This window comes from Centropristis striata, chromosome 22 (genome assembly GCF_030273125.1).
Source record: "Centropristis striata isolate RG_2023a ecotype Rhode Island chromosome 22, C.striata_1.0, whole genome shotgun sequence".
Classification (NCBI taxonomy): domain Eukaryota; kingdom Metazoa; phylum Chordata; class Actinopteri; order Perciformes; family Serranidae; genus Centropristis; species Centropristis striata.
In genome coordinates, this window is record NC_081538.1 from 13557250 (window position 1) to 13569370 (window position 12121).

General features: G+C 38.3%; 1 protein-coding gene across 4 annotated transcripts in view; it reads right to left on the minus strand.

Moving 5' to 3' along the window:
* LOC131960761 (DENN domain-containing protein 5B-like) overlaps positions 1 to 12121 on the minus strand; it is a 133090-nt gene that overhangs the window by 17303 nt on the left and 103666 nt on the right. For all 4 annotated transcript variants that reach the window (XM_059326031.1, XM_059326029.1, XM_059326032.1 and 1 more), the window contains 6 exons: positions 10469 to 10600; positions 7465 to 7617; positions 6418 to 6499; positions 6236 to 6317; positions 2671 to 2799; positions 44 to 165 (listed from right to left, as the gene is read on the minus strand). In XM_059326031.1, coding sequence (XP_059182014.1) covers positions 44 to 165; positions 2671 to 2799; positions 6236 to 6317; positions 6418 to 6499; positions 7465 to 7617; positions 10469 to 10600 — 700 coding nt within the window. The remainder of the gene's footprint in view (positions 1 to 43; positions 166 to 2670; positions 2800 to 6235; positions 6318 to 6417; positions 6500 to 7464; positions 7618 to 10468; positions 10601 to 12121) is intronic.

Genomic DNA, 12121 nt, shown 5'->3' on the forward strand with positions numbered 1-12121 from the left:
ACAGTGAAGCTTAATGATTGAGCAGAGGTAAAGGAGAACTGACTGATGGTGGTGAAGACGCTGGTGAAGCAGAAGTAGTCAACAGCGTTGAGAGAGAGCAGGTGGAAGAGGAACTGCTCCTTCTCCTCTTCACAGCGCAGGAAGGCGTAACGCTTGTACAGCTTCCTGTAGACACAGCACAGACAGGTCAGCTCAGGTCAGGCTCACAGAAATATCACTTTACAATATCATTATCTGCTCTTCAAACTCCACTCTATTTATTTGTGAGATTTGTTATGCCAGACTGAACACACATGCACCAGGCCTCCTTGTTTACCGCTTTGTTTTAAAGCATGGGTCTCAAACTCACGGCCCGCGTGCCATTTGCAGCCCTCGTGACGATATTTTGTGGCCCCCACCTTGATATGAAAGTTTAATGTGAGTTTTTATATGAATGACACTTTTTTGTGTGTGTGTGGAAGGTCCCTTTAATTCCTTTTTTTGGTAATTTTGTGTCTTTTTCTGGTGATTTTGTATCTTTTTTTTTTTTTTAATAATTTGTCTTTGTAAAAAATTATTTTGTGTTTTTTTTGGGTAATTCTGTGTCTTTTTTCTGTCATTTTGTTTCTTTTTAAGTAATTTCGTTTTTTTCGTCATTTTGTGTCTTTTTTAAAATCATTTTGTGTCTTTTTTGGTAATTCAGTGTATTTTTTGGTCATTTTTTAAAGTAATTTAGTGTATTTTTTGGTCATTTTTTAAAGTAATTTAGTGTTTTTTCAGTCATTTATGTCTTTTTTGTCATTTTGTGTCTTTTTTGGTCATTTTGTGTCTTTTTTGGTCATTTTGTGTATTTTTTTTGGTCACTTTGTGTCTTTTTTCTGTTATTTTGTGTCTTTTTTTAAACTCATTTTGTGTCTTTTTTTTTGTAATTTTGTGTCTTTTTTTGGTCATTTTCCAGGCTTCCTTTGGTAACTCTGTGTTTTTCTTTTTTCTAAACAATATATATATATTTTTATAAATTTTTCACTTTTACAAGTAAAGGATGGTTCCTTTCCTATCCTCGCTGCATAGGTAAGAATACAATACAACCTCTTGTTATGTTTGGATGTTAAGCGTCGGCTTGGGAGGCCCAGTATGAGAGACAAAGGGTTCATCTCCAGTTATAAGCCCAATATCTTCTCTATTTTAGATAATACATTGAACCAGTACAATTGCAGTTTGGAACATGACCAAAAACAATGAGTTAGAGTACCAGTTTCTATCTTGCATTTAAGGCACATGGGTGGGAGAGTAGGACTGAATTGATGCCTGCGGTTGGGGGATATGTGCATTCTGTGTATAATCTTTAACTGTATTGCTTTGGTAAGATTGCAGACTGAAATTGATTTAGCATGTGTATCCTTCCACTCTTCACCATCAATTATGATCTTTAGCTCCTTTTCCCATGTGCCCTTAAGCCTCTGCAACCCGGTAACTCTGTGTTTTAACATCACACAACTACCAAGTGTGGATAATTCCCTCTAGCAAAGTCTGCACACCTGCACTTGAAGATGTGACAATGGGACAGGCCTGAGCCCACACACACTTTGTGGGAATGCACCTTGAAGCGTGTGAGTGTGAGTGTGGACACTGGGATTAGGTCTCACAGTCTCCCTGTCACAAATGAAAGGACTGAGGGGATCACATGTGTATTAATGTGGATTTGGAGCAGCTTTTATCCCAGCAGGTGTGGTTGGAGGACAATTTGAACATGTACCTTGTTCTTCTCAGGTTCTAAGCACCATGCCACATTGCCAGCACAACATCATCAAACCCCCTTTGTTGTCAGTGTGAATGCCTTCTTCCTTCTGTTACTGCCTAGGAACAAGCCTCTCAAAGCTTTTCATTACCAAATATGTTAAGGTTACTATCACATATGAGGTTGCTTTTTTGGGGTACCAGATTTAACCACTTCAGGGTGTCTTCTACATCCCCAGGCTGCAGTTCCAGGGTTAATACAGATTTAATGTCAAATCTATTGATTTCTTTACACCTTTATTACCTCATATTCATTTTGTTTTGATTTTCATGTTGATGTGGTTTACAGTTACTAATCTGTTGGGACATGCAGTGATGTTAGAACAGCTGCATCTCAGAACACACCATCTCACCGAGCAAAAGCAGTGTGTGTGTGTGTGTGTGTGTTAGGGCTGGGCGATATATCGATATAAAAAATATATTGATATATTTTTGAATGTGATATGGAGATAGACCAAATCGCATAAATTAACTATATCAATATATATATATATATATATATATAAATTAACTATATCAATATATATATAGGGTCATTAGGCTTACTAGGGTTTGTGATATTTAGTTCTTTTTTAATGCTCTTTATTCTTTTCTTATATAAATATATTTATTTCAGAAAAAGACTGGCCAATTTTATTTTATAAATTTTTTTTTTAAAAAGGTTCTCCTGTTGTTATAGTGTATTTATGTTCACTTAAATAAGCGGTTTCAATAAAACTACTTGTGACATGTCATATTTGACTTTAACTTAACATTTGCTTTCACGTTGCAATAAAAATATCAGGATGAATATCGTATATCGATATTCAGCCTAAATATATCGGGTTAATGACTTTTGGTCCATATCGCCCAGCGCTAGTGTGTGTGTGTGTTTGTGAGTCTGGTTGATCATACTTGGTTAAGGCTTGTCGGGACAGCAGCTGTTTGAGGTGCTGAGAGAGCAGCTTCTTCTCCAGGGACAGACGGATCCAGGCTCTGGCTCGTCCCACATCTGTCTTTATCTCAGACATGCTCTGGATGTGCCTGAGCAGACAGACAATGGAGGGACAGGAGATAGATAGATGAGAACTCATAAAAACAGGCATGCTGGCATAAAAATCCACCCTCATCACTTGTCCAGTGCCTCTCAGGAGTAGAGTAATGAACTACTGTAATTTACCTTTTGGTGTCCCCACTCCCACTAACCTGCCTGATCGGTATTCGCATCAGTCAAAGGTGAATTCACAAAGACGGGTTTGCGACCGCTGAGAGACCCATGAATTTTGCATCACTTGCAACTGTTATCTGCCCCATCTTAAGGTCTGATTTAGGGCTACAACTAACGATTATTTTCATTATCGATTAATCTGTCGATTATTTAAACAATTAATCGATTAGTTGTTTGGTCAATAAAATGTATAAAAATATCAATCAGTGTTTCCCAAACCACAAGATGACGTCCTCAAATCTCTTGTTTTGTCCACAAACCAAAGAGATATTCAGTTTATTGTCATAAAGGAACAAAGAAACCAGAAATATTCACATTGAAGAAGATGAAATCAGAGAATTTTGACTTATTGTCTTTAAAAAAACTGCTCAAACCAATTATTCGATTATCAAAATAGTTGACGATTAATTTAATAATTGATTATTGTTTTATTAATTGATTAATTGTTGCAGCTCTAGATTCACAAAGATACTGCGTTTATTATATTACAACATACCCAAGCTGAGTATAATTTGCCATTTGTTTCCTATGATTGCAAATAGTGGCAAATTATAAATGTGCATCTGTTGTGAGAGCTGAAGCCTTGATCTTATTTCCAAGCATGTCATTCAGGCTGGGCTCGTGCTGTTTTTGTTTTTTTTAATTGGCATTGCTTGGTTCATTTAACTGCATCATAAACAATCAGTGTGTCTTTTTTATTTTACAGATTATTATTTTGGGCATGTTGCTTATGTATGTTGTTTATTGGACAGGACAGCTTAAGATAGACAGGAAAGCGGGAGGAGCCTAAATTCACAGAAACAGCAGCCTATTTTACAACCTCAAACCGTACGTGTATGTATAACAAAGTGTGTGCTATTTTTAGAACGCTCTGCTGCCGCAAAACGTTCATTTTGACAAACACTCATGTAACGCCCGCGAATGTAATAATGCCCACAAACGTAATAAACCATAAACGTTATAAAAATCTGCAGCTTTTAATGCAATAATCCCACAAGCGTAATACATTTTTCGCTGCCTACTACAAACGTGACACGTGATTTCCCACTGGGACTTATTTCGTTTGTGGGGAAGTGAAAATCTTCAACTGTCAATATAGTAATAAGTTCCCACAAATAATAACGCAATGAATAATGGTCGTTGTGGTTGTTGTTGTTTGTTTGTTTGCCTATACATACACTACTCATACTGACCATGGGTATGGACCTATTAAACCCACCTGTAAACACAAACGGATAAACACACTACACATGCACACACGCGCACACACGTGCACCAGGCACAGCAGCATAACTCTATTGATGATTTAAATCTACAGAGTCAGTCACGTCAACAGAATCGTCAGGATATATTATTAATTCATGTTCAGTGTTCTTCTACAAATCCAAAAGATAACACACACACACACACAGTCCAGTTTCATACAGTAGACAGGACATCATGGGAGTCAGACTGAGCCACAGTTCTTGTCAGGAGGGGCAGAAATAATTTGTTTATTAATATTATTTTTTTTTTTTACTAATTTCTTTAATGTATTTTTCAAAAATGACACATGGTGGAGCGAAGAGGAGCATCCTATTACTGAATCCTAAAATACAGTTTCAGTGGGAATTTCTTACGAATGTGCGTGTCCCCACCTCCATGTCTCCGGAATCTCTTACAAATGTGCACAGTTAACAACACTCTGAAGACACTAATAAGTTGCCACTCATGTGGCAAATAATGCTTATCTTTGTGAATCCGATTGTTTTTGCAATGAGGCTCATTTGCATAGAAAGGGGTCAAATTTTTTATTTTAACCTTGTTTAAAAATGTGCTATTACCACAGGAGACGCTATTTATTCAGCAGTGCAGTTAGAGGTGCAGTTCACTTAGGTGCTTTGTAAATTTGTGAATTTCTGCCCATTTAGCAGCAAAAGCCTAGCCTGGCTAACTCCAGACTAGATCACAAATGAGATCTAGTGTGGAGACCACCTATTCATTTTTCTGTAGAGGAGGCGTGGTTTACGATCGTCCAGAGCCGTTTATTGGGCGCCACGAATGTCTATCATTAGCGTCTGTACGTATCTCTTAGCCAATCGTATCATTAGCTTAGCCACTAGCGGGGCTAGTTGGTAGATTAAGCTTTTGCCAAATCCTGTTGGAAGCAAGGCTAAAACATCCTTTTTGGTGGTAATAAAAGAGTGTAAAGCCAAACGTTGTTCTTCTTTTAAAATACACTTTGGCTCTAAACTATCTATAACACTGTCTACAGCTAGATCCAAAGAGAGCTTGGCGCCTGCTGCAGACATGTTGGATCCGTAAGCAAATTACAAGCTTCCGTCTGTCCAATAGTACACGTCATCGTCTTGCCGTCCCTCCCCGTTCTGTGATTGGATACTAAAAGCAGGGCTGAGAATCAGCCATGGACACCATGCCGCCTTGCAGTTCAAAACAAAATCAAGCGTGCAAGGCAGTATGGGTATACCCAGGCTAGCAAAAGCCATGGAATCGTTTAAAAAATTTGCTCCTCAGTGTCCCAAAGTGCAATCTGTCCTCTTCTCCAGGTCTCTGTAGTACAGAGGAGGTTTCTGCTTGACATGCCTAACAGCACTTTATAAACATTTTGTACAAAACTCTTACGACACTTAATGTATATACTAATGTACTTGAGTAATATTACAAATCTGTTTGTGTTTTTCTCCCACTGCTACTCCTGTTTAATAATATGTGATGTGAACATAAATTAACTTGATTCTATCATTATCGATTTTCTATAGATCTATAGATGAAGGACCCCAGAAGCAGAGCCAGGCTGTTCAGTGTTTGAGGCATGGTAGCCACAGTTGGACAGGTGAGGAGACAGAATGATAAAAAGGATATCAATTAATTTACATGTCAATAAATCTGCTGATTATTTTCTCAGTGTATCTACTGATTGTTTGGTCTACAAAATATAAGCAGAACAGTAAAAAATGCTAACCACAATTTGACTTGATGTTATTTTGTTTTTGTCCAAAACCCCAGCCCAACACCAAAAAACATTTAGTTTACTATCACAGAAAACTATTTCACATTTGACAAATGGAGAGTGTTTGGCATTTTTCCTTGCAAAATGACTAGAAAAACTACTTTGGTGTAGTTCACAAAACTGGCATTGCAAAGATGCAGCATTAGAAAGAAGAGTTTGTTCTCTGATTCTGATGTGTCAGAAAGCATTTCTACAGAGCATGTAATCTGATTACTCATTTCTGTAATGAAACCATTAAATACCTCATATCCTGTATGAGAGACACACGTAGAGATGGCATCGCGATGGAACAGTCAGACTTCCTCCTCTCAGGAACATTTGACACTTTAGGAGAGAAATTTATACAATGATGCCTTTGTTACAATCATCTGTGTGTTACACAATGCATACAGCGTGTGTGTGTGTGTGTGTGTGTGTGTGTTACCTGGTGACTCTGCCTTCTGCTGCTCCAGCTTCTCCTCTCGGGCCTGATAGTGCAGCAGGTGGGACCACAGGGCCGACTTGCCCTGAGACATTAGAGAAATGTGTGTCAGAGAAGCAAAAAAACCCCAACAGACACAGACAGACAGACAGACAGACAGACAGACAGACAGACAGACAGACAGACAGACAGACAGACAGACAGACAGACAGACAGACACACACATTCTTGTACTTCTATCTTTGTGAGGGCTCTCATTGGAACAGTGGATTCCCTTGCAAGGTTATAATAGTTTTGGATTTTTCATTAGTTTTAGTTTTAATTTTGTTGTGAATTTTTGTTTTCAAATTGAGTTAGTTTTAATGACTTTTTAGAGTGAGTTTGTTAGTTTTAGTTTAGTATTTTTTTTTTTTTAAATGCTTTAGTTTTAGTGTTAGTTTTAGTTTTTTTGTAATGGTGCATTTGTTGGGTGGGAGATTAAAAGAGGTCACAGTAAATTTTGCCTTTATTTCCTTTGCCTCATCCATCTTCATTATGTATGAAAAAAGTTGACAAAGACGAAAACGAAAGACATTTTCACTATAATTTTAGTCAGTTAATTATATTTTTTTGTAACCTTAACCCTAAAACAAAGTCTTAAATAAAAAAAAAAAGAAGTGAGGACCAGCCAAAATGTCCTCAATTTGCAAAAATGTCCTCACTCTGTTGGTTAAAAACGCGTTCCGGTCCTCACTATGTAGGAAGTACAAGAACACACACACACACACACACACACACACACACACACACACAAAGACAGTTAATGCATTCACTGATGAAGGGAAAGATTATACACACACAAAGAGGATTTATAAGGCAATAACCTCTTAGCCTCAATATTCAATATGTTCATAAAAAACCTGATTAGCTGCAGTGTGTTCATACTGACAGCAGCAGTGGGTGTTTGCCATCAGATTGCTTTAATATAAATCTGATTAAGAAATGTAGAATATATGTGTGTGTGTATGTGTGTGTGTGAGTATGTGTGTGTGTGTGTGTGTGTGTGCTGACCTGTTTGACCTGCAGCCCGTGGCTCCAGATCCTCTCCAGCAGGTCACACAGGCTGGCGATCAGAGTGTTCTCCTCCAGCCCGGTGATGTTGGCCTCACCGTGGCCCAGCTCCACCGCCTCCCGGCCCATCTTCTCCACCAGCATACGCTTGGTCTGCACACACACACAGACCCAGTTAGATCATTTATTTCTATTTTTATTATTGTTGAATAATGCAAGTGGCCTCAAACTGGCTTCAACAACATAGTACCATGGTTCAAACTAAATACTTCCAAGATACAGAGAGCATTTGTTTCTGATGCTATTTCAACATTACTTATTTTGAAAAGCTGATAATGAACCTGAACAATCCAGAAAGAACAGATCATTGGTTTCAGTTCCAGTTACAAAGAGGATGCTGATCTGAGCCCTGGTTTGAAGTGACAGTAGCCATGTTTCCATCAATGATGTTCATTTTGAGGATTCGCATGAAAAAGGCTTGATGGAAATGCCACAATTAAAAAATAAATACAATAAAATTGCATATGTGCATTTTATCGATTGAGGTGTTTTTGTCTTTTTTGGAAAATAGTTAATGCACTAAACAGGAGATGGAAGCGATTTTTTTTCGAATAAGTTCGAAGTTCTAAAGTAGCGAAAATTTAACTCATGACTGATCAGCTGTTTCCGCTCTGCTGGTCAAGACGAGCTGAAATGAAAAAACAATTATAAGTTGCCCAACTTAATCTTATTCCTGAAGACATACTTACTCTCATGGCTGGCCAAAGTTGTCTGATTAGCAACCTCTTTTTTTCTCCTGTGCTCAATCTCTCTCTTCTCCTGTTTTCTTTCTCGCAAAATCTCTTCATTTAAACTGGATCATGCTTGGACATTGCTTGAGCTCCACACCCAGTCTGTTCCACAGCCTCACTCCACAAACTGAAGGACAACAACGTTTTAATGTTGTACTTGCGTTCGCTTCTCACCATTGGATTAATCCTCATGTTCCAAAACTCCTGGCTTCAACCCAGTGGTTATTCTACGACGTCTGCCGGTGTCGTGCCAAAAAGTGATTGCCTGCCAGAATCTGATTTCTGGCCGCGGGAGCGCGCACGGCAGCCCGTTGAGCGGTAGCGTAAACACGTCTGCTTTTCTCTGGATTAAACGGTCTTAATATGCAGATACACACAACTGTATTATAATGTAATTATAGCAAAGGCATGTGGCTTCGAAAGTTTAACGTTTGTTGTTGCGTAATTATTACAACTGTGGCCAAAAGAAGTGTAGTTTGTAGCGAAATCAGACATGGCAACTACGTGATAGACACGTCTATTTGCTTGGTATGTCTGATGACTTTGTTTAGCCCTGTCTTTGGAAATTAGACAATAATGAATATGATTTATTGGTGGGGTTTCAATAAAGATATGATAACTTTTGCAATGATCCTCGTGACTCTGCATTGTTTTTTATCTGATCTGATCCCTAAATAGCGTTTGCTTCCCATGTTTGGATGTGTGTTGCAGTTTTCAATCAGTTTTCACCTCGCAAAAACTGATTGAAGGCATAGTATAGTTACTGAGACGTTATTTCTGCCTAAATATGACTTGATCTCATTCATGAACTTCATAATGTAAAGATCTGATCTTACGCTACCACTCAACGGGCTGCCGTGCGCGCTCCCGCGGCCAGATATCAGATTCTGGCAGGCAATCACTTTTTGGCACGACACCGGCAACCGCTGTCAAAGCTGGTCTATTAGACGCCGGAGGCGGCACTTAGTTTGGGTTTTGGTTGACCAACTATTATTTCCAAAAAACTGATTATTTTGTTTATTTATTGGGTACCTGAAGAGGACTATTTTTGGTTGAAAGAGAGAGACTATTTTTGGTGTTTTGGTTGTTTGAACTATGGGTTGATTTTGGGACACTGAATTGTATAATACACTGTGTTGAATTGCAAATTCTTGTGTGTGTGTTTTGTGTTTAATGGGTCTCCTTTGGAAATGGTTATACTTGATTTCTGGTTGTTAGCAGGGACCATGCATGGGTCCTGTGTAAGGTTGACAAATCAAAAATACAAAAGAAAAATCGTCAGATTAACTCTGACTGGCACGCCGGCACTGTCAAACCGCTACAATACGATCAGACTAATTTTTTGCAACCGGTGAAGTCCCCCTGCTGGCTATTAGAAAGAATGCAGGCTTAAGGAAGTTCTGCATAAGGGTGGTCTGGCACAAACACTTTTAATACCAGTTTGATATTAAGAACCAGACTGGACTTGCATACCTAGTTTTACCACTAGATGCTGCACTGACTGAGCAGCTGAATTAGAGAGCAGCGACTCCAGTCCAGTTGAAATGCAAAACTGGGAGGAACAGACTGGGTGTGGAGCTCAAGCAATGTCCAAGCATGAGCCGGTTTAAAAAGCAGTACAAACACATGGTTTTCACAAGGTACAGGGAGGAAGAAGGGCTTTAACAACCGGGTGTTTTCATAAATGATACATTATTCATGTATTTGTTCATTTAATCTATTTTCTATTTTTTTGTAAATATGTATTATGTAAATATGTATGTTTAGGAAAAAAAAGTGTTAATTGAGTAGTGGAGAAGGGCTAGGTTTAAATAAGCATATGCTTCATCCTACTCCTTTTTGGACATGTTGCATTCACATTATAGCTTTTGTTTTGACTATTGCTATTTTTTGTTTTGATTATTCTCATTGGATTTGTTTGTTTTTGAATTTACTTTGTTGTGTTACTCGCACATGTTTGAAATAAAAAAAGCTGAACTGAACTGAACTGAAGCCATTAAGGATATCTAATGTTAATGCAACATGAGGAATTATCTGTCTCTCCCTGCATACATCATTCATGTGAGATGATATCCCTCAGGGCTCTGGCTCTGTGACACCACACAGGGTGTGTGTGACAGAGTGTCAGGAGGAACTAATGGATGTGAACTAGTGAATAACTGTTCTCATGAATCACTGATCATCTCTCACTGCGGGATGTGCTGTGTTTTCACCTTCATGCGACACTCTTTGAGCAGCCCCTCCACAAACTTCCAGTTGGTCTGAGCGATGACAGCGGGGGACAGGTCAGACAGTTTGGGCTGTCGGAGGTTCTTCCCCAGGCTGCGGGCCTCCTGCATGTATTTCTGAAGATCACAAAGAACCAGTTAGTGAGCTCTGGAGAACATGCACTCGGATAACAATACAGTCATTAAGAGAAATGCTTTATCTGTTGCATAGTTTTTAATGAATGCATGCCAGCAGGGTTAACACCATGCATGAAAAACACTCACTTACACCTGTACAGAAAGCTTCACTGAGTGAGAGGAAAGGGTGTGACACAGTGATGCCCAACATTCTGCCGCCGGGATTGAAACGTTTGTTTTCTTTGAAAGATCACCAAAAATACATTGTTGTTTTTTTTTTTAAAGACACGGATCATAGATTACAGAAGTTTCAGTTAGAAAAAGGCCCAAAGCGAAGCCTAAAGTGTGATATTTCCATCAAAATCACTTTATTCTACATGTCTCATTTAAAACATCTCCAAAAATAAACTGCTTGGAATAACTAGATCCTGTGAAAACATTAAATTCTGCTCTTCAGTAACACTGAAGCCATGATTTATTCTGCTGAGACCAATGGTCATGGGACAAATATTCATTGAAAATCTGTTTACACAGAGCAGAGAGGAGGGGACAGGAGGGGGTTGTAAGTAGAGGTCGTAAAAATGCAAATTGTCTAATATGTAAAGCATATTAACCAATTTTTTTTCCAACATTCATGACACTAGTGGGCACTTGAAAAAGTATAAATTCCATTTTATTCCAATTTAAAAAAAAGAGAAATTTAACTTGCATTTTTCTTTTTTTATGATTTATTTCATAATTACTTTGTTATTTTGCAGATAAAGATTCATTTTTGTTCACACTTCTAGCCATGACTCTGCTGATTCTATAGAGGTGCAGTGAAATACAAGACCACAGTGAGGGAAATCTGAAAAAAGCAAAAAAAACAAAACTGCATGGTTTGGGGTCAGAACAAGGTGTGTGTGTGTGTGTATGTGTGTGTGTGTGTGTGTGTGTGTGCGTGCGTGCGTGCGTGTGTGTGTGTTAGGGAGTGTTAAGAGTTGACCTGGTTACCACTGAAACCATTAATTAAGAGTATGACTTCACAGTTTCCCTAAATGTTCCATATCTCAGAGTGCTTCCTTTAAAAAAAAAACTTCATACCTGTGTTTTAGATCAGTGACATTTATCACTAAAATCAATCTATTTCAATTAAGCTGCTACCATTCGGTGATTTGTCTGCCGAGGTGATGGACATGTTGGCAGTGATTTTGGGAAGAATTTAAGTATTCAGTTATTGACTCAGACTTGCACAGTGAATCTTTTGAGCCAGAATGAAAATAGACCTTTTCTTTGTGGATTTTGCACCAATATGACTGCAAAGCTGGATCTGATTGCGTATCTGAGCACTAGGGATTGAGAGTATAATAATACAAGCATGTAATCCACAGCAGTTTGATCTCATTTATATCCGCCTCACTGATTTTACACCATACACTGCAAAAAAAACATGAAGCTTACCAAGTATTTTCTTCTTATTTCGAGCAATAGTATCTTAATTATATTGTTTTGAGTATAATTTACCTACTGACCATAGTTTAT